This window comes from Wyeomyia smithii, chromosome 3 (assembly GCF_029784165.1).
Source record: "Wyeomyia smithii strain HCP4-BCI-WySm-NY-G18 chromosome 3, ASM2978416v1, whole genome shotgun sequence".
Taxonomy (NCBI): Eukaryota; Metazoa; Arthropoda; class Insecta; order Diptera; family Culicidae; genus Wyeomyia; species Wyeomyia smithii.
The window spans coordinates 113567428-113591814 of NC_073696.1; the positions used below are offsets into that span (position 1 = coordinate 113567428).

The 24387-nt window shown below is 39.4% G+C and overlaps 2 protein-coding genes across 2 annotated transcripts in view; one reads left to right on the plus strand and one right to left on the minus strand.

Moving 5' to 3' along the window:
* LOC129730955 (uncharacterized) overlaps positions 1–24387 on the plus strand; it is a 61293-nt gene that overhangs the window by 23852 nt on the left and 13054 nt on the right. The window lies entirely within an intron of this gene.
* On the minus strand, positions 608–22944 carry LOC129730953 (uncharacterized). Its single transcript, XM_055690623.1, has 4 exons — positions 22621–22944; positions 1846–2415; positions 1695–1785; positions 608–1607 (listed from the first exon to the last, which is right to left on the minus strand). Exons 2-4 carry the CDS (start codon positions 2401–2403, stop codon positions 667–669), a joined length of 1590 nt encoding a protein of 529 aa, XP_055546598.1. The 5' UTR covers positions 2404–2415; positions 22621–22944; the 3' UTR covers positions 608–666.

Here is a 24387-nt window from a genome sequence, read left to right on the forward strand (position 1 = left end):
TAAAAATATATTCAACATGTTTCTAGACAATATAATTTTTTTTCACTGACTTCTAGACAATATAATTTTTTTTCACTGACATGATTTTCAGTGAGAATTGAGAGAATGAAATTGCTGTTGTGATATTTTCTTTTTGTTCGAAATTTCGCAGCTCTGGTCGTATGTCTGATTCCTGTTTGACTGTCGGTGTCAGTGGAGTCATGAAACTAGTCGGACAATTGTCCTGTACAGGCCCGTATTTAAGGGGGGGGGGGGGGGTTCAAAGGGGGCAAATGCCCCATGAGGGGCCCCCTAGTCCTGGGCAAGATGAGACGACAGAGTGGAGACCTTATTTTGCTCGGCCCCGCGAAAAAAACTGCCCCGGCCCCCAGCCCCTAAATCTGGCCCTGGTCCTGTATACTAGTAACAGTTGGCTGCGAAGTGTGCGTCGTTTCTAGCCCTAATTGTATATAAGAAAAGGTTTAATTTTAAACAATGCCCGTTGAGTAAGTGTTTATTAAACTATCATTTTGGGTTTTTTTGCTCAAATTTGATATCGTCAAAAAACTATGGACAGAAGCGTAATGTCTAAACTTACACACCATGAGTACCAATACTAGATTAACAAACTTGGTATCGTTTTTCTAAATCAGCCATTTTTATTTTATCATTTAATAGTACTTTTATTCAGTAGTAATCGTATGAAGCAATAGAAACTTCAGGACCCATTTGCTGAATTTGTGTTACATGGCTGGAATTTACAAGAGTAGTTTTAGGATACCCGTTGTTGGAATATCGGTAGCAGTCATCGGAAAAGCTGTTTCCCACGTTCGCATTGGCCGCACTGGGCCCTCCGTAATTTAAATTGTAGCCATGCTGATAAGTACCTGACTCAGTCGGGAAGCTGTAGCTGGTTTCGTCACTCTGGTTAAACGGGATTTGCGGATTCCTTACGTATTGATTACAAGCACTATTGTTGTTATTGGAATACATATTAATGGCTTTGCCAACTTTCTTGCAACTTGTTTGATTGCTATCACAGTCGTATCGTGTCCGTTGAGCAAAATTGTAATCGAAAGATTTGATGCTGTCTTCTTTTTTAATGATACGTGTTAAATCCGGTGCGCAGGGCATTTGTAAACTTTTGGTAGAATATTCATCAAAACCTGGAGACATTGTACAAGGGACTGCATGATTCAGGTAATTTTCATTGAATGTGTTCGCTGCACTACCAATAATGTACTCCGGAGTGATTTGATTGCATTTTTTGTATATTGCGCCACTTCCGAGATCCAGCAATGTTGTTGCCGGTGGAATGATGGTAGTGGTTTGCTGTGAACTATTTCGCAACGGTTGATCCAACTGAAAGATTTCGTCTGGCTGAAAACTATCGATTGAGCCTCCGGAACAATTGGGGAAATTCTGAGGATTAGTACCACTCAAACCGTCGTAGTAGTGGCTGTTTGATATATGACATGGCCAGGGTGAAACTTGATTACCACTGAAACTACTGTCAGTGTAAGCATGAATGGAACTAACTGTACTGGAACTTTTAGCGATTTCGCAACTAGCGTTGGTACTCCTGCAAGCACATTGCATTTTTAGGCAGGATCGGCATTTAGATTTGTCTGATAAAGTGAAAAAAAAAACAATGAGTTGCATAAAAAAACGTGTCAATTTTAATCTGTTGATTCACCAAAATATGAAGCACTTACCAACGCTGGAGTCTGGTATAAGCGGAGGTGGTTGTAAAATTTCTGTTGAAGGGCTTGTTACCGTTTTGCTACCATTCTTCAATTGCAAAAGCTGTAACAGTACATATGAAGTTTAAAATTGTATCGAAAAAACTGACAATAATTTTCATACCTTGTTTCCCAAAGCAGCATCTCTCAGCAGTAATACAGATAGCTTTTTAGTTTTTGTTTTCGTACAAACGCTCGACAGTTTTCTTGTATCCCCGGAAGTTTTTGACTCCGGTTTCGGGTGATCATGGGTGCCTTTAGCTTGGAAGAAAATTGCTCGATCTGTGTGCCGCCAGTAGTGAGTGACAGGGTATCCACAATGGCCTCGACAGGGTAGTACCTCAAGGCGACCGTTTTTGCAGTTCCGATTAGGGCACGCTCTTCCTTGCTGCTTTCTGCGGGCTTTATCACATATAGCGGGCCGCAGGTGTATCTGGCTCCCGTTTGGAAGCCGGCAGCGTACCGAGCATATCAGCACACCGAGGCAACTCTTTTTCAGGATGCTTACATTGTGATTGTTTGTGTTTCGCATCGCCCAGCCGGATATATGCTTTCGAGCTTGATCATCTGTGGAAGAGTAGATGTAGCGACAGTGACCGTCGGCCCATTCGTAGAACTTATCGTAGCTGATATCCTGGACGTATGGTATGTGGGCGTCATTTATATCCCATTCGCCTGACATGTTATGGTTTAACTGGAATTAAATGAAACAGGCGTTTGTGATTGTTGTATTTGTTTTTATGTCATTACTATAATAATATTTCTCAAGTGTGTTAAATTTAAACATTACAAAAATTAGAAATAGAATAAAAAAAGGCTCGAGTCACTCAGAATTTGGAATCACTAATCATTTTACAGAAGCGCTTGCAGTAGTTGAATTTGGTATTTTATATAAATTATTTGTACGTTATGAAAATTCGAATACTTTTATTTAAATTCATTCTAATGTATATTTGTTTGGAAATTTAGTATATTTATGTGGCAGTTTTTAGATTGCCTAAAACGTACCAGAAAGTTTTTCTGGTGTAAAAAAAAGTATTAACTTTCTGGAAAAATTTAGAAATGTCAGGGATTTTTTTCAAAGTTAATTAAACACATCCCACATCAAATTGCATCACGGGAAAAGGCTGCAGAAAATTGCTTATTAAATATTTTGTCTTCAAATTTTGGGTAGGTACAAGTAGTTTGGAGTACATTGTTTACATTGTATTTTTATTACTGTCAGTTTTTCGAATGTTGGAAAAAATGCCGTAACGTGAATACGTCTCGAATTTATTTTGCGCAAGAACCTGGAAAATCTTCAACGCTCTCATCGATACATCGAGCAACAACTCGGAATTGTGCAGTCAACGGATTAAACGTTACTGTGAAACTCTAAGCATCGTACTAAAAGAGAAATGCGGTCAGAATGGGTGTTCTAATAGTAATCAAGATCATAAACATGTTGCGAAAGCGTTTACGAGGAATTCCAATGCTCCGCTCAGGGATGTGACCAAAAAGTTGAATCTGTCCAAGTCTTTCGTTCAGAGAGCAAAGGACGGGGAGCGACTGCATACGTGCAAAGTGCAGAAAGCTTCAAATCGTGACAAACGACAAAATACGGTGGAAAAGTCACAGGCCAGCAAACTGTAGACATAGATGATTACGTTGAAGTGTACTTTCGCAGCTAACGGAGCCTTTGTTCTCCACTGCCCATCACAGGTTTGATGTTCCGAAAGAAATGAGGAAGCAGAAACTGTGGAGGTTTGCCAAGAAATAGTTGATTTGGAAAGATATCTGCTCATTTGGCAAAAGGAGTGTGCCGATCGCTACTGGTTGTGTTACTGGGACTGTAAGCGGGGAGATTCACCTCAAGGAGTGTTTAAAGAAGCTTCTGTTCCTCTGTTCAAGCAACACGAGGGACCTACGATCTTCTGGTCGGATCTAGCTTTGTGACACTATTCAAATTATATCCTGGAATGGAACGAAGCCAACGGGGTCACTTTTGTATCCAAGGACATGAATCCTTCCATTGCACCGAAATTACCCAAGCAACAACTGAAACATAATAGAAAAATAAATTGTGATCATTTGTTGCACTAATGAAATTTTAAAAGTTTTAAGAAACATTTTTTGTTACTACGATTAAATTGTAAAAAAAACAAGCAACAACTGAAGTTGCATCGCTGCTTCAAAAAACTTCACACCAACAACGTCATTCGCGTGGTTGGAACCCAACCTTCACTGAATAGATCAAGTGGGTGGAGCATATAGGTTGCCAACGTGATGCTTGCGAGATACACAAAACAAACACACAAAAATACTTCTAAAAGTTGTTGTCATGTTCTAAAGCCATGTAACAGCAACTTTTGCTCGATCATTCGCCTTATATTTGTTTTTGAGATGAGGTTATTTACTGCGTTGTAACTTTTGCGTACTTGGACTAGAAGTCGTTCAAAAAGTGTGGGTCTTTAAAGCGAAATGAGATAAATTGCTTTGAATTTCACTACCACGCTGAGGTGCTGATGAATTGAAGAAGCGAAATTAAAAACTGATATAATGGCTATTGGCATAGTAAGGGAAGCAAAATTTGAAACTGAGCCATAAACTTGCAAATGTTTCTACAGCAAATGACGTAAGTAGTAAAAACGAGAAAATTGAATAGAAATTGATAACTGGAGTTGAACTCTCATCAAATTTCTGGAAATAATCAAAGATCAATCAGTATACAGACAATATTTTTCCAATCTGACCATTTGCCATTTAGTTTCTATTGCGTTCGATGCATCTTCGTAGCTGAAAATTTATCATGCAGCATTAAGGTGAAACGGGATTGTGGCCTTTTCCTATACAATTTTGAGGTTAGAGTTCTTTTTACTTCTGTATTTTGATCGTAAAAATTCGGCTTCCACTACATAAACAGCACTCAAATTGCTACTTCAGGCATGCAACTGTTGTGAAACAATTAATCAAAGTTTCATGTACGTAGTCTTCATAAATCAAGAGAAAATTAGATTGAAAAACTCGAGTTGATCGCGACCACGTCCCGTTTCACCTTAACCATGTTGTTATCAAATTCCATGCATTACTTCATACACATTGCGGTTTCATTCTTGAAACTTGTGTTGAAACAACGAAAATGTTGCAATTGGCTCCACCACCTTTTCTGTCATTGTATAAGAAACTGAGATGTAGCTGCAGCTTAGTTTCGCATAAGAATTTGTTGTTGTGATGCACAAAGTTCATAATCGAAACATATTTTGCTGCTTGGGTAGGACCTATCGAAAAATACTGGGTTAATATGAAGCAAGCACTACGGAAGCATCCCATGGGGGTCAAATCTGAGGAGGACACGAGGAAAAGTGGGTTTCCGTGCAGAAACAGCTGCAGCCAGATGATGTACAAGACCTAGTGAGTGGAGTTTAGCGTAAGGTTCGAGTGTATGTTATGGTATTGAAGTCGAACATCTTTCAGTACGCAATCGCGTCAGTAAGCAAGTAGATGCAAAATCTAGGACTCAAAAGACAAACCGCCATGACGAATTTGTGTGAGTTTACATCCTACTGCATTCGTCAGATAGAAAAAAGGTGACAAGTAGATGCAATGTATACTGATCTTATACCGGGAAGATTGATCATTCAATATTTCTAGCTGAATTGGGTAATAACGGATGTTCTCCTATCTCTGTTGGTTGGCGCCGGTCGTATTTATTTGGAAGAAAGTTGGCTGTTAAAATGAGTGGATCATGTTCACGCAGATTCAACAATAGATGAGGTGTTCCCCAAGGTGGCAACTCGGTCCTCTTGTATTTTTGCTATTTATAAATGACGCACTTGCATACCTTCAAGAAGGTTATTGTCTTGTTTATGCCGACCGATTTGAAATTGTACGTTACTGTCAACAACATCGCTGATTGTCATAGGCTTTAAACTTTATTTGATAAATATTTGAAATGGTGCACAGTCAACGATATAAAAATCAGTAGAGGAATTGTGGGTAAAATGAACAGGGGTGGTAAAATGAACACCCGTTCAAATCTCGAATATTACGTTGAAAAATAGTACAAACTTCATTGGCACCTTATCTTAGAGCCACTAGAAGTTATTTGAGACAAAGTATGCGACATGATACAGTCAAACAGTCAAATAATGAACAGAAACAAAAAACACGTGTACATTTATGGTGGTGATGTTATTTTTGACCTACAAAAAATAAGGGTTTTTCTAGTGTAAAACAGTATTTTATAACGATTTTTCTGCAAATATCTGTGCTCAGACTACTAACCAGCAGAAATCATCAAAGGTTCGTAATTGTATAAATGATTTTCTCGATATATTTAGGTATTTTCAATAATACGTATGTGCGGGTAAAATGGACAGCCTATGGTGTTGGGGAAAATTGTGTTAATTTTCATTGAAAAATCTAGATGCTTCGTGTTTATATTAGAAAAAGGCAAAGGTAAACTCGGACCGATGAACAGATGACCGCGGCTAAACGTACCGTTGAATGCGGGATGTCTGTGAAAACCTAAATTAATCCACCCATCGGTCGGACCCAGCCTTTCTCATTCAAACTTATTATTTGTAAAAATAGATTTACATGAACGCTTCAATCCAATAAATGTGTATTCACTTTTTGGGTTCTAAAATAATGATGTTGTAATATAAGTATAAAATATGAAATTTGACGTAATGTGAATGCTCAATAAATAGCGAAATAAAAGTAATGAGCGATACCGGGAACATTCAAATGGTACGATAGCACATTTAAATTATATTGTGGCCACATATATTGATCAAAGCAGGTATAGTTTTAAATAGCCTTTGAATTTCTTTTTTTTCCATAACTTTTGAACCACATATCAAACTGTTATGAGGTTTGTTATTTGTAAGTTTGAGAGATGACTCGTTCGTATGACACTAGTAATGTTCAAATAAGTCTTGTAATCTTTGAGATAATAGAATTTCGTTGTTTTATTAACAATTCAATACATAACGGTTGCTTAGTTCGATTATAATCAAATGAAATGGGAACGTAAAGGGCAGCCAAACTTTGAAACCACGTGTTAAATCATAATTCATCAGTTAACCCTTAACTAGCCTGTTCATCTGATAATACAATTGATCAAATCGGTTGTGTACCTTCTGAGATAATGAAGTTTCGTGATTTTCACACTTCGGTACATTACAGACGAAGTTACAGTTCGATTACAGTAAAATTCAATAGGGTCTTATGAGTCAGCTAGACCTTTCATTTGACACTTATTTCGTGAAAATCGGTTCTGCCATCTCTGAAAAAAGTGAGTGAGTTTATGTATTCTTCGGAATATGTTTCTTTTCATAGCTAGATTTCACATTTTTAAACATAACAGGCAAAGTAATAGTCCGATTGCAAAAAAATCAATAGGGTCTTATGGGTAACTAGACCTTTCATATGACACTGATTTTGTGGAAATCGGTCCAGCCATCTCTGAGAAACATTAGTGAAATTAAACAGTCTTCAACAGACGTTTTTTTTCATAACTTTTGAACCACATGCTCAATCTATATAAAACTCAAAAGTTAAGGGTTTTTAAAATAGCCCGTTCATTTGATACCAATTTCATTGAAATCGGTTGTGTGGTTTCTGAGATATTGATGTTTCGTGATTTTTACATTTTTAAACAAAACCTCTAAAATAAAAATCCAATTAAAATGGCAACTAGAATTTTCATTTGCATATAATTTCATTAAAATCGGTACAGCCATCTCTGAGAAAAGTGAGTGAAAATAAAAATCTGCACATACACACACACATACACACACACATACAGAAAATGCTCAGCTCGTCGAACTGAGTCGAGTGATATATGCCATTCGGCCCTTTGGAGTACTTTCATATCTTCGGTTTTGCAAGTGATTGCTATACCTTTCTAGGAGAAAGGCAAAAAGGTAAAAAAAATTATTAATTAGCTGAAGAAATAGCGAAATAAAAGAAATGACTTTGAATTTCGTACACTTCAATCACGAGCAGTACCGGGAACGTACGAATAGCACAATACCAAATTTAAATTTTGTTGAGGCCATATGTTTTGATCAAAGCAGTTACAGTTTTAAATAGTCTTTGAATTTCGGTTCTTTTCATAACTTTTGAACCACATATCAAATTGCTATGAAATTTCTTACTTGTGAGTTTGAGAGACAACCTGTTCAAATGACACTAGATATGTTCAAATAAGTCGTGTGATCTTTGAGATAATAGACTTCCGTTGTTTTTATAATTTAATACATAACGGTTGGAATGAAAATACGATTATAGTCAAATAAAATGGGAACCTATAGGAAAGCCAAACTTTTCATTTGACACTCAGATTGTTGAATTTAGTCCAGCCATTTTCGGGAAAACGAGTGAATTTAAAAAGTCACCGGAACATGTTTCTTTTCAAAATTTTTGAACCACGTGTTCAATCAATATAAAATTCATCAATTAACCTTTAACTAGCCCGTTCATTTGATACCAATATTGATCAAATCGGTTGTGTACTTTCTGAGATAATGAAGTTTCGTGATTTTCACATTCTGGTACTTTACAGACGAAGTTTCAGTCCGATTACATTGAAATTCATTAGGGTGTTATGAGGCAGCAAGACCTTTTATTTGACACTAATTTCGTGGAAATCGGTTCAGCCATCTCTGAGAAAAGTGAGTGAGTTTGAGTAGTCTTCGGAATATGTTCCTTTTCATAGCTGGATTTCACATTTTTTAACATAACAGGCAAAGTAATAGTCCGATTGCAAAACAAATCAATAGGGTCTTATGGGGCAACTAGACCTTCCATTTGACACTGATTTTATGAAAATCGGTTCAGCCATCTCTTAGAAACATGAGTGAGATTAAACACTCTCCAGAACACGTTTCTTTAAATAACTTCTGAACCGCACGTTCAATCTTCATGAAACTCAAAAGTTAAGGGTTTTTAAGTAGCTCGTTCATTTAAAACCAATTTTGTTAAATCGGTTGAGTAGTTTCTGAGATAATGATGTTTCGTGATTTTTACAGAAAAGCGCGAGGTGTACATGAAAAAGTTGCGACCTGCATATTTTTTACTCATATTATTGCGTGCGCGTTAGGCAATTCCATTTTACCATTTTACGAACTGCTAGTAGAATACACGGTATTTGCTGTCCCATGTTTTCTGTGAAAATATTATTCAGGAATTGAGTTCTGAAACGTCTCGTAAAATAGTCTATAGCCGTGTAAGGTCGTTTCTGTTTTGCTCAAACTGTGATTCGTTGCATCACGGTACTCCAATTTTTTCACCTCTTGCCGATAACGTTCGTGGTTGTGATAAATGCGTGAACGTGTGGATGATTTGTTTAGATGATTTTACGTGATGAATAGTCGTAGAAAAGAGCGAGACGTCTGTGCAAGCGCGGCAGTGTTTTTGTAATAACCTATTTCAATTCATGTTTTCAGCCACTGAAAGGAGCACAACAACAACTATTGATATGTCATGAAAAAGTCAAAAAAGTCCATCGCTCTTTTTGGAAACACAATATAACGGACCCTTTTCATATGTTTTTCGAATCCGTTTTAATTATTTTTCCGCGTTTTCCACTTTAAAAATTTGAAAATTTCAGCTATGGAAGGCAGTCAACCGAGATTTTCTTCACATGCCATGTTGTATTTATGTTGTATTTTATAATTTATTTTTAACAATCTCACATTATACATGATCATATCTACAATGTTTAGATGACTTTATACGGTGAATAGTTGCGATGCAATGTTGTTGTAATAATTTATTTCGCCGAAAGCAGCACAATAACTACTATAGAATTGTCATGAATTAGTCTAATATAAGTTCATCTATTTTATTTTAGCACAACATGACGGATCATTTTCATATGTTTTTCGAATCTCTTTTTAATATTTCTTTTGCGTTTTCTGCGTTAAAAATTTGGATATTTCAGCTATGCAAGGCAGCCAACCGAGATCTTCTTTACATGCCATATTACTGCTTATTGTATTTTACAATTCATCTTCATTAATCTCACACTATATGTATATGATCATATCTATATTGTTACATTAATCCAATTAAATCATGGTCATATCACTTATCAAAGTGAATCCTGATCAAAAACCCACCCCACTAACAAAAACTCCCGTCCGTGGTCTTTGTAGGGATGCAGAGGTATACTCGGTCTCTAAGAAAGCAAAGACTACATTCTAACATTCCTTCCTTATTGAAGGCTTCGTGCGGTACTGGCATAACTCGAAGTTCAGAGCTCCAAGAGAAACGGGATTTAAAAGTTGGCGTTTAAAATTACCTTTATCGTCTCCAAGAAATCTATGAGCAAGTTAAAAACTTTCAAAGACGCATCGACTTATAACTCAGTTTTTTTGTGGATTTTGAAACAAGTCTTTGTGAAATAAAAGTTTATCATATTTGGTATCATTTGACTGCTACATGGAAAACTTTTAAGTTGTGCCGGTGTTGCACGAAACCGACGATATCCCCACCTGACTGTAAGGACGTGGCCGGCGCCGTCATTGGTCTATAAAAAATCGGGTCATTGAATGATGCACAGTGAGAAGGAATTACCACTCCCAGTCGTTCTTTCAGTTGATTCATTGTGCATCTTGAGTGGCTCGGACCCATCACGGAGTAGCAACCATTGATATGTACAGTCAGAACTAAGCTAAGCTAAGCTAATGATGTTTCGTGATTTTTACATTTTTGAACATAACCTCTAAACTAAAAATCCGATTGCAATGAAATTCAATAGGGTCTTATGGGGCAACTAGACCTCTCATTTGCAACTAATTTCATGGAGATCGGGGTCAGCCATCTCTGAGAAAATCGAGTGAGATTGGGAGAGCGTTACACACATACACACACACAAACATACACACACACATACGCACACACACATACAGAAAATGCTCAGCTCATCAAACTAAGTCGATTGATATACGAGATTCGACACTTTGGAGCACTTTTATACCTTTGGTTTTTCCAGTGATTGCTATACCTTTCTAGGAGAAAGGCAAAAAGCTTCCGCCATTTCTCAGTTCCTTGCGGATAAGGTCATATATTGTAATTATTATAATTATAAGAATTATAAGAAGAATATTATGTCATTTGATTATGACATCAACAGGAAACGATTGAACAGGATTCAAAAAGTTCAAGACCTTGGTGTTACTCTAGACAACGCCTAACAACCCAGTCATCGTATCTTCGAATCCCGGTTCGAGAGAGATTGTTGGTTTCAGTAGGATCATAGCGCTAGCCCTGCAATTGTGTACAGTTGGCTGCAAAGTCTGTGTATAATGAGAAGGCCGAGTTTCGATACGGAAAGTAGCACCAAGGCTTTGCTTTTTTTGCTAACTACAATTCCACAGACGCTCCAATCGAATCTATTCAATGAAGTTTCAGATAGGGTTTACTACGTATCCTACCATGGAGCGACCCGCAGCGATACTCTGCCATCGTTCGAGAACCGATGTGAATTGATTGCCTTGGAAACCTTGAAGGAAATCCAAATTTTTCACCAATACATGTACAAACATGTAAGACGATACTAGTACCGGTAACAAAATTTTTATTTCAGTGTTTTTGGTCGACCGAAAACGAGAAAAGCATGATCATATATTTTAACAAAACATACGTCATTCCTGAGACACAATCGTTATTCAAGTTTCAAACTTCAACAAAAGTTATACTCATTTTGCACAATATTGATGTGGTTCCTCACTATCCAACTTTTGCGTGTAACAAGCTGTTATTACAATCGAGGGGTACTCTAATGATCTAATCTCTCCAAGCGGCAACTGTAGGAAATTGTTAAGGTGATTCAGAATACTGCAGAAATGAAATGGTTGTTAACTAAAAAGCCGCTCAGGTTGATCAACGGTTGTAAATTGCGTAAATGCCTTAAAACTTATGCAATATTTTTAGTGATTTACGTTAATAAAAATAATCAATATTCATATTGACATCTTCACATATTTATGTTATACCTGTTTTTAATAAAAGTTGCAATCAATGATTTTCAGTTTTTATTTCTCGAACAAGCATCAATGTTAAGCTAGCATTGTGCAATTTTGAAAAAAAAAATCAGATAAATAAAAAGTGAGTTTTTGGAGATATTTGATCTATGATTATGATCACGGTGTAAAATTTTCCTGCAGCGACAAAAACACTATCTACTTACGGGGGCCATCACATAAATCTAACAAACCATAGTTTTATTGACAATTTTAAATTTTTTTCATTTCTCCATGATCAGACAACTATAGAGATTGCATTTTGTAGTTTTCATAAAGTGTAAGCTTTTAAAAATGAGCCTTTTTGAGTAAATAATTTTTGATATTTTTTAACCTTTCTTATTAGGAAAAAAAGACTACAGTGCATATTTTTTCCGGAAAGCCAAATCATTTTCTACAACTTTGCCGTCACACCAATCAAACAAACTGTTCTACCTTTATAAATATGGGTACTAGGGTGGGGAATTGTTATATAAAAAAAAAGAAACTTGATAGCACAAAGCCAGAACCAAGCTTTTTTGTTCCATTTGGGGCCTAAACAATCCAAAATTTATCGGATGTCGATTGATTTTGTCTCCGCTTGGCGCATTGCATTTTAAATTTGCATGGAAATTTGTATGGGAAAACCCAATTTTTTGCATTTTGCTCTCTAGAGAGCTAAGAAAAGCTTAAACCATATGTTTCATAACTTCAAAATGAAGGTTTTTCGATGCTTAACAACTTTGTGAAAGACACTAAAAAGCTAGGATGTTCCTAAAAAATTATATAGCCGTTCAAAAGTTGAGTATGTCGAATCAAATGCCTAAAATCATTTTTTTGCCAACACTGCCAATGCTCCCGTGATAGGCAGATTTCCTTCAGTAGTAATCTCTGAAACACGTTGTAGATCCTACCACCGCTCAGAAAATTGGCCTAAATTTGTTTGCTTGATCCAGCTGAGTATAAAAACTTCCTACGACAGGTTACTTCTGATGGGAAATTTTCAGCATTTAATTTGATGTACTCAACTTTAAACGGCTACAGCATTTTTTCAGGACATCCTAGCTCTTAAGAATTTTCGGCTAAGTTGTTAAGCATCTAAAATACTATACTTTTAAGTAGTGTAGTGCATTAATGATGCATTGCTGAGCTATCCCAATGCAAAAAAGTGGGTTTTCCCATACAAATTTACATACAAATTTGAAATGCAATGCGCCAAACGGAGACAAAACCAATCGACCTCTAGTAAGTGTAGGATTGTTTGGGGCCCCTAATAAAACCAAAAAAAACTGGTTCTGGAAATTCGATCACTTTTTTCCACCCTAATGGGTACCCATCAATACCTTTTTAATTGGGTTGTTCAGCTATTCACGGATTTCCGATTTTTATATATCATCTGAAAGAGTGTAATTTTCTGAGCAAAACGTGATTTTTTAAAACTTTATATCACTATCCTTCGATTTTTAAATAAAGAATAAAAATTCGCTTTAAATCGCTACAATGACAGTTGTTATATGGGCGAACTGTCATTGTAGCGATTTCGAGCAGTTTTAAATCGTGTTTTAAAAAGCGAAAGACAACGATAGAAAATTTTTTTAAATCACGTTTTACTTAGAAAATGCAGATCTTTCAGATGATATAAAAAAACTGATATAGCTAAACAACCCAATTTGGCCCTTCTCAAAAATGATAGAAATACCCAGCCTCTAACGGAGCCTGTGGAGTACCAGGGCACCCTTCACAGTAATTAGCCCTTACTGCATCACGCGGGTCACTGATGCAGCGGACTCTTCTTTACCCAGCGACTCGTGGGAATTTTATGAGCGACAAAACTTCACAAAATTCGGTCACCGGCAGCCTTTCTTTGCCGGAGCCCATGGACTCATCGGAGCGTAGTCCAATAAAAACAAACGCACCAGGCAGAACGGAGGAGATGGAGCATGAGGATGATTTCAACCTCGACAGCGAATCGCTGGACGGAGGACCCTCTGCTTCATCCTTAATCCTACTTTCTCCACAAGGGAATGACGAAAGTCAAATGGACTTAGTTCCCGGTCCACAGACAAGGCCCGATGACGAAGGGAAACCCGAATCATCGGCACCCCTTGTCAAGCGACTTTCAAATGCGCAAAGGCGGCGACTGAGCAAGAATCTTCACTCCGGTCTCTCCTACGAAGAAGCCAGGAAGCTGGCCCTCTTTCCGACAAAGCAGCCTGCTCAATCGAACCAAGTCGCCGTCAAGCGACAGCGGTCGGACGACTTGGTGTCCCCAAATACCAGTATCAAGTGTCCACAGCCTCGATCACATTGCGGACCAGGAAAATCCAACCACCAAGCCCAAGTTTAACGGTTGCCATCTAAAAAATGGCTTCCTGCAACTTGCCTGTGCCGACAACGACACAGTGCAGTGGTTGGAAAGGGAGGTACCTTCTCTCGTACCATGGGAGGGAGCACAACTTCGTGTATACCACATGAAGGATCTGCCGAAGGCCAGACGGTATGTCGGTTACTTCGCGGACAGTGCGAACTCTCCGGACGAGAAGATTCTTCGTTCACTCCAGAATCAGAACGACCATCTCTCTACCAAAACGTGGCGAGTCTGTAACCGCAAATTGGTAAAGACCTTGGTCGAACTAGTTCTGGATATTGACGAGGAATCGGTCAAACTCGTTGAGAGTAGGAATAATGAACTGCACTACGGTTTCGGCAAAGCACGCATCCGAAAGGTAAGCGGAAGGCCGAACGTCACAGGCAGGAAAGACTCCGTCGCAATGTCAGGGAAGGTTCGTGCGGGTAACTCCTCCGGGAGTACTCTGCCACCACCCAGGCAAAGCGATCCTGCGAATGGGCTGAAGGTTCGCGTGGGAAACTCCTCCGGGAGTGCCCCACAACCACCCAAACGCAACCCTGCGGTTGGGAAGGTACGCGCAGGATGCTCCCCCGTGAGTGCCCTGTCACCACCCAAACAACGCAACCCCGCGGCTGCTCGGACGGTTCCGCCGAAGACTCGCAAGAGTGTGAAGCATCAACCACCGAACAGTCGCACCCCCCGGGGTCAAAATCCGCCACAGTGTGCGCGACGACCTTCTGTTGCCAATCGACTGTTGCAACCGAAGCCGAACAGTGAGGAAGAGCAACTTCCATCAACCAGCCAAACCGCTGTTGGTAGCCGTCAGCCAATACCAGGATCATCTTCCGATCCGGACAAAGACGGCAACTTCACTGCAAAGTGAGCAGAACTTTCAGTTACAGCAACATTCGAAATTCAGTTGACCTGAATTCGGCAGCAAATGATCTACAAAACAGAATCATGGATGCTTTCGACGCTAACTGTCCACTAACACAGTGGTCAGTATGCCGTGACGTACCCTGGTGGAATGATCAACTTAGTGACCTTCGTCGGGAAACTAGGCGGTTGTTCAACAGAGCAAAAGTCGCGTCTAACTGGGACGACTACAAGGCGTCCCTCACTAAGTACAACGCCGAGCTACGCAAGGCTAAACGGAAATCCAGAGTTAGTTTCTGTGAAAGAATCCAAACTCTGCCGGAAGCTACGCGGCTACAAAAGGCGATGTCCAAAGACCATACTAACGGTTTAGGACAAGTGAGGAAAGAGGATGGATGCTTCACTGTCACTACCAAGGAAACGCTGGAGGTTCTTATGAACACCCACTTTCCTGGATCGACAGAGGCCGAAGAACTGAATAGTGATGGGTCGCGACAGGACAAATCGAGACATATGGCGTCTCGGGAGTCCATCCTGATGGCCCGTCGACTGTTCACGGAAGCTTCAATAGGTTGGGCTCTAAGCTCATTCGACCCTATGAAGTCTCCAGGTCCAGACGGCATACTACCCATCTTTCTACAAAAATCGGCCGCAGTTATCATGTCCGAACTCATCAACCTCTTCAGAGCCAGCTTTATCCTGGGCCATATTCCGGATAACTGGCTGAAGGTGAAAGTAGTGTTTATTCCCAAAGTTGGAAGAAAGGACAAAACCCTACCTAAAACTTTCAGACTCATAAGTCTGACTTCATCACTTCTCAAGTTGATGGAGAAAATAATGGATAAATATATCCGTGATGAGTTTCTTAAAGACTCCCCGCTGAATAGGAACCAACATGCCTATCAAAGCGGCAAGTCAACAGAAACTGCTCTTCACAGCTTAGTGACGTTGATTGAAAAGTCCCTGAGTTATCAGGAGACGGCGCTATGTGCCTTTCTTGATATTGAAGGGGCCTTCGATAACACGTCCTTTGCATCAATTGATACGGCTCTTTCTCATAAGGGAATCGACCACACTTCAAGAAGCTGGATACACGCAATGCTCTCTAGCAGAGTGATCACAGCAACCTTGGGAGATTCGTCTGTAACAATGTCAGTGATCAAGGGATGCCCGCAAGGAGGAGTTCTCTCGCCCTTGTTATGGTCACTAGTTGTCGACGCACTTCTCAACAAGCTTTCACAGCTTGGTTACGAGGTCATTGGATACGCCGATGACATTGTCCTCATCGTCAGAGGTAAAGATGACGCAACTCTGTCGAGCCGAATGCAAACGGCTCTGAATACCACCATGTCATGGTGTTTACAGGAGGGTCTAAACATAAACCCCTTAAAAACAGTCCTAATTCCATTCGGCAGACGAAGGAAGACCTCCATCACTCCTCCAATACTGAATGGAGTTAGACTGGGCTTCAGCAATGAAGTCAAATATCTCGGAATTATTCTGGACAAAAAACTGAGCTGGTCTGCACAACTGGATCATGCCGCTAAGAAAGCGATCTCAGCGATCTGGGCCTGCAGAACTCTGTTCGGTAAGACCTGGGGACTGAAACCAGACTTGGCACTCTGGTCTTACAAGACCATTGCCCGACCAAGAATCACCTATGCTGCCCTAGTGTGGTGGCCTAAGGTGAACGAAGTGACTGCGCAAGCCAAACTCAAAAAAGTTCAAAGACTTGCATGTCTTTCGGTTACCAGCGCTATGCGAACAACTCCAACTGCAGCCATGGAAGCTATGCTTTGCCTACTACCTCTACATCTTCATGTGAAAAGGGAAGCAGAGCTTGGCGCTCTAAGGTTGCAAAAGAGGAAAACTATACTTGAAGGGGACCAAATCGGCCACCTTCGCATACTTAGGGAGTTCAAACTAACTCCGCTATTAACCACAGTCTCCGACTGGATGGACGTTAGGACCAACATGGATGTTCCATATAGAGTGATTGAAACAAACCGCTCTATGTGGAACAATGGAGGGCCTAATCTTCCACCTGGCATCGTCAGTTTTTATACGGACGGCTCGAAAATGGGATCCCTAACGGGATCTGGTATATACGGACCCGGTATCAGGGAAACGTTTTCTCTGGGAAAATGGCCCACCGTTTTTCAAGCAGAGATATATGCCATATATATCTGCGCAAAAATATGTCTGCAACGCAACTACAGACATGCGAAAATCGGTATATTCTCGGACAGTCAAGCAGCACCACTAGGACTTAAGTCCGTCAAATGCGCTTCCAAACTTGTTTGGGAATGCATTGAAACTCTACGGGAACTTTCCCGACAGAATTCAGTTTTTCTGTTTTGGGTGCCCGGACACTGCGGAGTCGAGGGTAATGAACACGCTGACTACCTAGCAAGACAGGGATCAGCTCAGCGGTTTATTGGCCCCGAGCCGTTTCTGGGTACGTCCATTTCCGCTATCAAAAGCGAACTACTAACTTGGGAAGGGCTAGAAATAGTATCCCAATGGCAACAGGCACAGGGTTGTAGACAAGCTAAACAGTTTATCTATCCGAGCCCTGGAACCGCCAGAAAGCTACTTAGTCTAAATCGTAGTGACCTACGGATAATCACGGGACTCCTCACTGGACACTGTCCCGCTTTTTATCATTTAAAGAAAATCGGCGTAGTGTTGAACGACACCTGCCGATTCTGCAAATCTGAACCAGAGAGTTCAGAGCATTTGCTTTGCTCTTGCGAAGCTCTTGCTACCTCTAGGTACAACTTCTTAGGAAGCTACCTTTTAACTCCATACCAAGTGTGAAGCTCTAATCCCAAACTGGTAATTAGTTTCATCAACTATGTTGTACCTAATTGGGGTACAGGTTTACAACAAAACAGCTCTACTCCATCAATGAGTACGAGCAATCCGTAACCTGTGCACAGCAATCGGGGCCCGCCACAAAAGACAATCAGCAATCAGCATTTCAGTACCCAGTGCCCTTCAGGGATACAGAGAATCAAAAAAAAAATCCTTATATTTGCGCAGTCTTACTCAAATTGTGTGCAAATGTTTGCCTGCGGATCGCATTTTTTTTTTCAAATTGCGTTAGGTTTTTTTCAGATATCAAGAAAAAATTTCCGGATTTCGAGCAGTTGCAAACATCTTTCGAAAACATCTGGCACCTCTGGTCCAAATCATTCGACAGTTAGATCTGGCTACAAACAGTGAGCAAGAACCGAATTTATTATTACATTTATTCCAAATGAGCTGTCACCACAAAACCCCGCGTATATCAAAGTGGACCTCAAAAAAGATGATTACATGAAAAAAAAAATTAAGAACTCGTTAGTGACTTGCAAAAATTATTTTATTTAAGGATTTATTTGAGCCTAATGATCTCGAACGCAACTGGAGAAAGGTCCTTTTCGAAGATGAAACTGATTGAAAATAGGTTGCGTACGACTATGAAGAATGAAAGACTGTCAAACTTAGCATTGTTAAGTTGAGAGTACAATATTCTGAAGGAGCTGAATGTTGATTATTCAATCAATAAGTTCTCTGCAAAAAAAACTCGTAAAAAAAATCTAGCAAATTTTTGGTAACTTTTCAATAACAAATAAATGTTTTTAACTCGTACGATAAAAAAAACGGGTTTGTTTTATTTTGGGGGGGCTGGGCCCCGGACCCCCACAATCGTAAATCCGGCTCTGGATATAGTAAAACGCTATACACAGCGTCTGAAACAGTATGTCCCAATTCACTTGATGTTAACCCTATACGTTCTTAAATATAAGCTCAAATATGCCATACCAGCGGTTCTCAACCTTTTTTTGTCCGCGTACCTCTTGGTGATATTTTTCTAATCAATTGTACCGCTAGCTTGGTTTGCTCTCACAGAGTGAGAGGGAGTAGAGGTAGATCAGGTTGTGGTAGTCTACTTCGGGTTTTGAATTAAGCTATTGTTGGAATAATTGCTATACTATAATACGCTGTACTATAATATGTGTGGATTGGGATAAAAGAAACCTAAAAGAGTTCATAAAATTTCAGCTTAACTTCAAGTAAAAGTATTGATATCATGATTCGAAAAATAAGCTGAAATATGATATAGCTTTGTGAGGAAAAGTCCTGTAAATGTATAGTCTTTGGCGAAAATGTGTGTTTTGTGTGTCCCAACAATTTCTCAGAACAATATTTTCTTGTAAAATGCAACCAATAAAAGTTAAGTACAAAAAACTAAATTTTAGATAACCTCCGTATATTATACTTTATAATTTTATACCCAATGAAGATAGGAATCAGTAAAGTTTCATATTTTTAAATCTTCTACAACTTTGCTGAATAAACTATTCCTCTATTTCTTAACCAAAAAAAGTTAGTTTTTTTCATTTTTACTATAGTAAACTTTCCATAACTTACGACAATTTGAGGTTATGTGGCATTAGGTTCCAATTTTTGCCTTATTGGACCATTGTGCGCTGGTCAACCTGAGTGACCATTTCATACCACGATCACTGTTGTTCTTTCTACGATTTTGCTTTGTAAGGTATGCATAATCCTAAATTTTATTTTTTCGAAACCTGGTCGAGCCCGAACCCAAAATTGTGACTGGACTAGAAACCAAGATTTTTTTTGGAGTCGATTTTTATGCCCATTTGAGTCTGACTCAAAGCTTCTAATTTCGAATGTTAGTGATTTTTACAGTTGTATAATATCAGACATTAATATGCTTATTTGAAATAGTCGGGTTTCGGGTTGTCATACCCGTACTCGACACGAACTTGATTTTTTTTCGGTCAAACCCGAATCGAACCCGAGCCCATTTACGTATTGTTTTACCTATCTCGAACCCGACCGTATTCGATCTCTAATTTTCTACGCCTTGCAAGATGTGCTATGTGATGCGAGAAAGCAGCTGTGATATTGCGGAATTTATCGAATTATCAGTAAAACATCTTTTTATCCTGAAGTTTTTGCTGCTTTATATAATAAAACTTATTAAGGGCAAACGGATACAAATAAAATACCTTGTTAGTCACAAATTCAATAAAACAATTCAAAATGTTGCCTTGCTTGTTTGAATTTTTCGACGCAGAATTACGTTTTATGTTGCCGTATGTCATATGTGGCCGTATGTAGGGGTACAAATTGAAAAATCGGAAACATCACGAAAATTGTCCACTTTCAAATGGTTAAAACTAAGTAAGTTTCTAACCGATTTCCTTCATTTTTACAGCAATTGATTGGAAAATCAGCGCTTCGCGCGAATGTGTTCAAAAACACATATATTCTAGTAGCTAGCAGATGACATTGTTTTTGTACCATTTATTAATGTTCTGCAAGCATATTTTTTTTACGCTTAGACCCACTGTAGCGTAAAACGACCAGTTTAAAACTCGTTTGTGGTAAATCGAACATTTTTTTCATCATTTTTTTTTCTTGATTAGAACAATACAAGCTCGCATCTTGAAAATCACGTTGGAGGAGAAGCGGGATGTAGGTGCCGTCCATAATGGATTGAAGACACATGAAAGGTTAACTACGCATTAAGTAGATGAAAATCAAATTCAATACATGCGGAGAAATAATATCCTTTTACTACTATCCACAATGTTAAGGCGAGTGGCTTTCACAAAAAGTACGTTGAGCGTGGAATCTTTTTACTATCTCTGCATTAATTTGTTATTATCATCACTAACTAATAATCAAAAACTTAAATTTAAGTGACATTTTGCTTAACAAACGCAGTGCATAACAGTTTTGTTCATGGGCGCAACTACGGGGAGGGCTAGGGGGGGCTGATTGTATCAAATATATATACATTCTATACTACTTATCAGAGCATCAAAATCAACACAAATTGAGATGTCATTCGTTGGCTAAGAACCAGTTCTGCACCCAGGATCGATTCTCAACCCTTGCTCTCTTACTCACCTTACCAGTCAGACGAGAGCTGTAGTAACTCGTGCTGTATCAAGCAGTTGTTGCCATTTTACTCGGTTTTGGGCTGTGTTTCACCAGTTCCCCAGACGTCTTATCACTCGCTAGTCTCTTTCGATCTGGTCGAGCCATCATGCACGCTGCACCCTTAATTTCTGCTGCCGGTAGGGTTGCTGAAAAGAAGTGATTTCACAGGGTTGTCGTCCGGCATCCTTACGACGTGACCAGTCCACCGCAACCTATTGTCTTTCGCCAGGTGTGCAATGGGGTTCTCTCCAAGCAGCGCTTGTTCATTCGCTGTCGCCATTATCCGTCGTCCGTTTGTACTCTACCTTAGATAGTTCATAGTACCTTCCGTTCGAAAACACCAAGAGGACTTCCGTAGAGGACTACCGGTTATATCAGGGTTTTGCAGTTTTTTGTATTGAGGTGGTCATGTCCGATCATCACCGTGATTGGTGCGTACGTTTGTAATGTCTTAGAAGTAGGGGCCGTCGATGAGAACGTGGTCAATTTGTTTTGCTGTACGTTGGTCGAGGAAAGAAGGGACTTTGGACTGCCAATCCGCGGGAAGCTGCGAAGTTGGTGCATAGCTGGCCGTTGTCGTTCGTCACGGTGTGCAGGCTGTGCCGGCCGATAACCGGCTTATACAAGTCTTTCCTTCCGTTCATGTTCCAAATGACGATCTTGATGTCTCTACGCGAGCAGCTATGGTAGAGTTTCTCCAGCTGTGCGGGATAGTGTAGTTGTGGAACCGGCCTTTCATTCTCAACAAACACAACCTGTCGCTGATTGTCCAGCAGAATCCGGTCGACATCCGGGGCGTTAAGCGATCTACTGTTACATATACCGAGCTTCTAATCGTCGTCCTTATTTCGTCGGCAGGGTCATTACCGATTGTTCCGGTTCGTTTTGAATTCTTGACTCTCCGCAGTATGTTTATTTTAGAATGCTGCCTTACCAGGGCTGCGATGCCTATTCTCGCGACGGAACTGCCGCCAGAGATGTAGCTGGCGAGACACCACATTTCATAGTTCAACTGTCCGGTCCGGATCAGTCGCTGTTTGAGCCGCCCCTAGCCTGTGGTGTAGACGCTCAGACAAGCTGCTCTCTAAGGAGAACAACTACCCCTTCCTGTCAGCGTACGACCAAGTTCCCACCGGTTCACCGGTTTTCCCTTGGTTGCTCGTATCCCAATCGGTTCCACGTGGAGGTACGAATAGAGCATTATGCCTTAAACAACACTGGGGTCTATTTTATTCCAACTAGTACGGGTGTTCTGTTAAAAAGCACTGCCCAGCCGTTTACCAAACCTAGTTCTCCTCAATATCGAATCAATGTTGCTGAAAGAGGTTGACGTTGACGCTGTGTTCAAGATATTCAGCACATCTTCGGAGATTCTATCCCGAAGTGATTTTTTCTGCTTTTACGATACTATTTTAGGCTTTATTAAATAAGCATATTTAAACTCTTTTATCTCTTTTTTAAAATGACATAGATGGAAACTAGCCCCCCCTAGAAATCTTCCTTAGTTGCGCCCATGGTTTTGTTGATGGAGCAGCAAGCTCTTCTTGTAAAACCATATTTTTGCTTATGCGTTTTCCAACTTTATTTTCCAACTTTGTATTATATTTTTATCATTCTTTTGAATTTTTTGTTGTTGCCTTAGTATTAATAACACAATAGAAACTTAAATAGAAAGAGGAAAATTATGCTTTCAAATAAACTTTTATCAACTTACCGCGTCAATACATTTAGTTGACTAATATATCTTCAAACACGCACTTGAAACCAACATTTAGTCCACAAACTTACAAATATGTTAATCGTTTCATACATAAACACAATTGAGCTGGCATGTTGAAAGATCGGTCATTGAATTTAAAGTCTTAAATTAAATTAATTATTCTTAACAAACACACATCACTTTTGTCACACAACTGCGTAAAAAATACCGCTTAGACTTTGATTCCGTCGCTAGAAAATCGTACCGCATCGTGTGGGAGCACTTTTCACTTCGCGATTGCCTATCGACAAACTGAGCAGACGATCGAATTGTGTTTGATGAAATGTTTGCTTCTTGTAAAACTATTTCGAAAAAAAAAAAACTTTGCTACTCCCTCTCTAAGCGCACAACGCTTTCTCTCATTTGCTCTCAATCGGTTCAGCGCTTCCACCATCATAATGCATAGCGTAAACCGTACGCGATGGCGTGCACTCATTGGCAGCATAAATTACAGAAATGGAGGAAAATTCATCATTGTCGCGCTACCATCATCATTGAACCACCCACCCACCGCTATTTCGATTGCTTCTCCCCGTTAGACACGCAACGAACGTTTTACTTCTCTCTATTTTTTCTCGTACAGCAGTTGTATAACAGTTTTATTGTCATTCTGGCAATCATCGTCATCACCACACTCTTGTGGGGAAAATTTTTCTTCTCAACCTTTCAAGCGCTTGCGAGTCTTTGTGTGCTGTAAAAATAGCCTTACAAAGGGGGTGGTTTGTTTGGACGGGTTAATTTTTTTGGCTGTGATCGGTTTACAGAGGGCCCGTCATACTTTCGAATGTGTGGCATTGTGCGCATGAACTATTCATCCCATTCAGTAGCTCGGTTTGCGTAGCGGTAATCCAGCGATGGTAGAATGTATTTGTAGATTACCCAGCTCAGCAGTATCCCAGTAAAATGGCTGAGTGGCTGTACAATTAGTGCATTAGATACATTAGATAAATCCAAAATGAAGTTATAATTTGTTGAAAACTTATTGATTTAGTTAGCCAAACTAGCTTCTGTGTCGGTTATCGTATTAAGATTGATGTAATATTCAAGCCTTTTTATTTTTTAATAGATCTAAACTGGTCGGTCTGTTTGGGGAATTATTATATTGATCTATTTACTGTTCAACTTGAATCAATTGCATGACACTATATTTTATGCCTTTCTTTTATTATCTGACAAAACAACGTTCCATTTGGTTAGGGCATCTTCATAGGTGGCCTTTCAAAAGGTGTTTTTTTCCTTTTTTTTTCGTGGTACATAAAAAGCGATACAGAGAATCAATCTTTTGCATTTATTTAAAGGTACATTGGGCATGGGTTCCTATCACAGAACAGATATGCAACGTCGAACAAAACTCTGCTGCAAATCCTAGCCCACGCTTTCGGATTCGTTTTCTGTTGTTATATCCTACATTGATTTTACAGTTCAATGACCAGAAAAAAGGTGATCTCAAATCTATCAGAATTAAGTTAAGACAGAACCGCATTCAAGAGATTTTTTAAGCAGAAATTCAGTAACAACTCACAATCAACATGAATAGAAAAAAATAAAGTAAAAATTTCTCAATCCTTAAAACGTTCTATAACAAATTTTCTTGGATCGTACACCCGCGACTGTTGAAACCGTTTTAACAAGTTAGTTGAATTACTTAAATATTTTCGTTGGAGTTGGAAACCGAATTTCTCGACTGACGACAATAATTTTTTCTCGTACCGTTTATTACAC

Excerpts from the sequence above, each read along its gene's own strand:
- LOC129730953 (XM_055690623.1), bottom strand. The coding sequence starts at position 2,403 with ATGTCAGGCGAATGGGATATAAATGACGCCCACATACCATACGTCCAG. Across the intron at positions 1,786-1,845 it reads ATGCTGCTTTGGGAAACAAG|CTTTTGCAATTGAAGAATGG; the intron begins GTATGAAAATTA and ends GTACTGTTACAG. Across the intron at positions 1,608-1,694 it reads TATACCAGACTCCAGCGTTG|ACAAATCTAAATGCCGATCC; the intron begins GTAAGTGCTTCA and ends TCACTTTATCAG.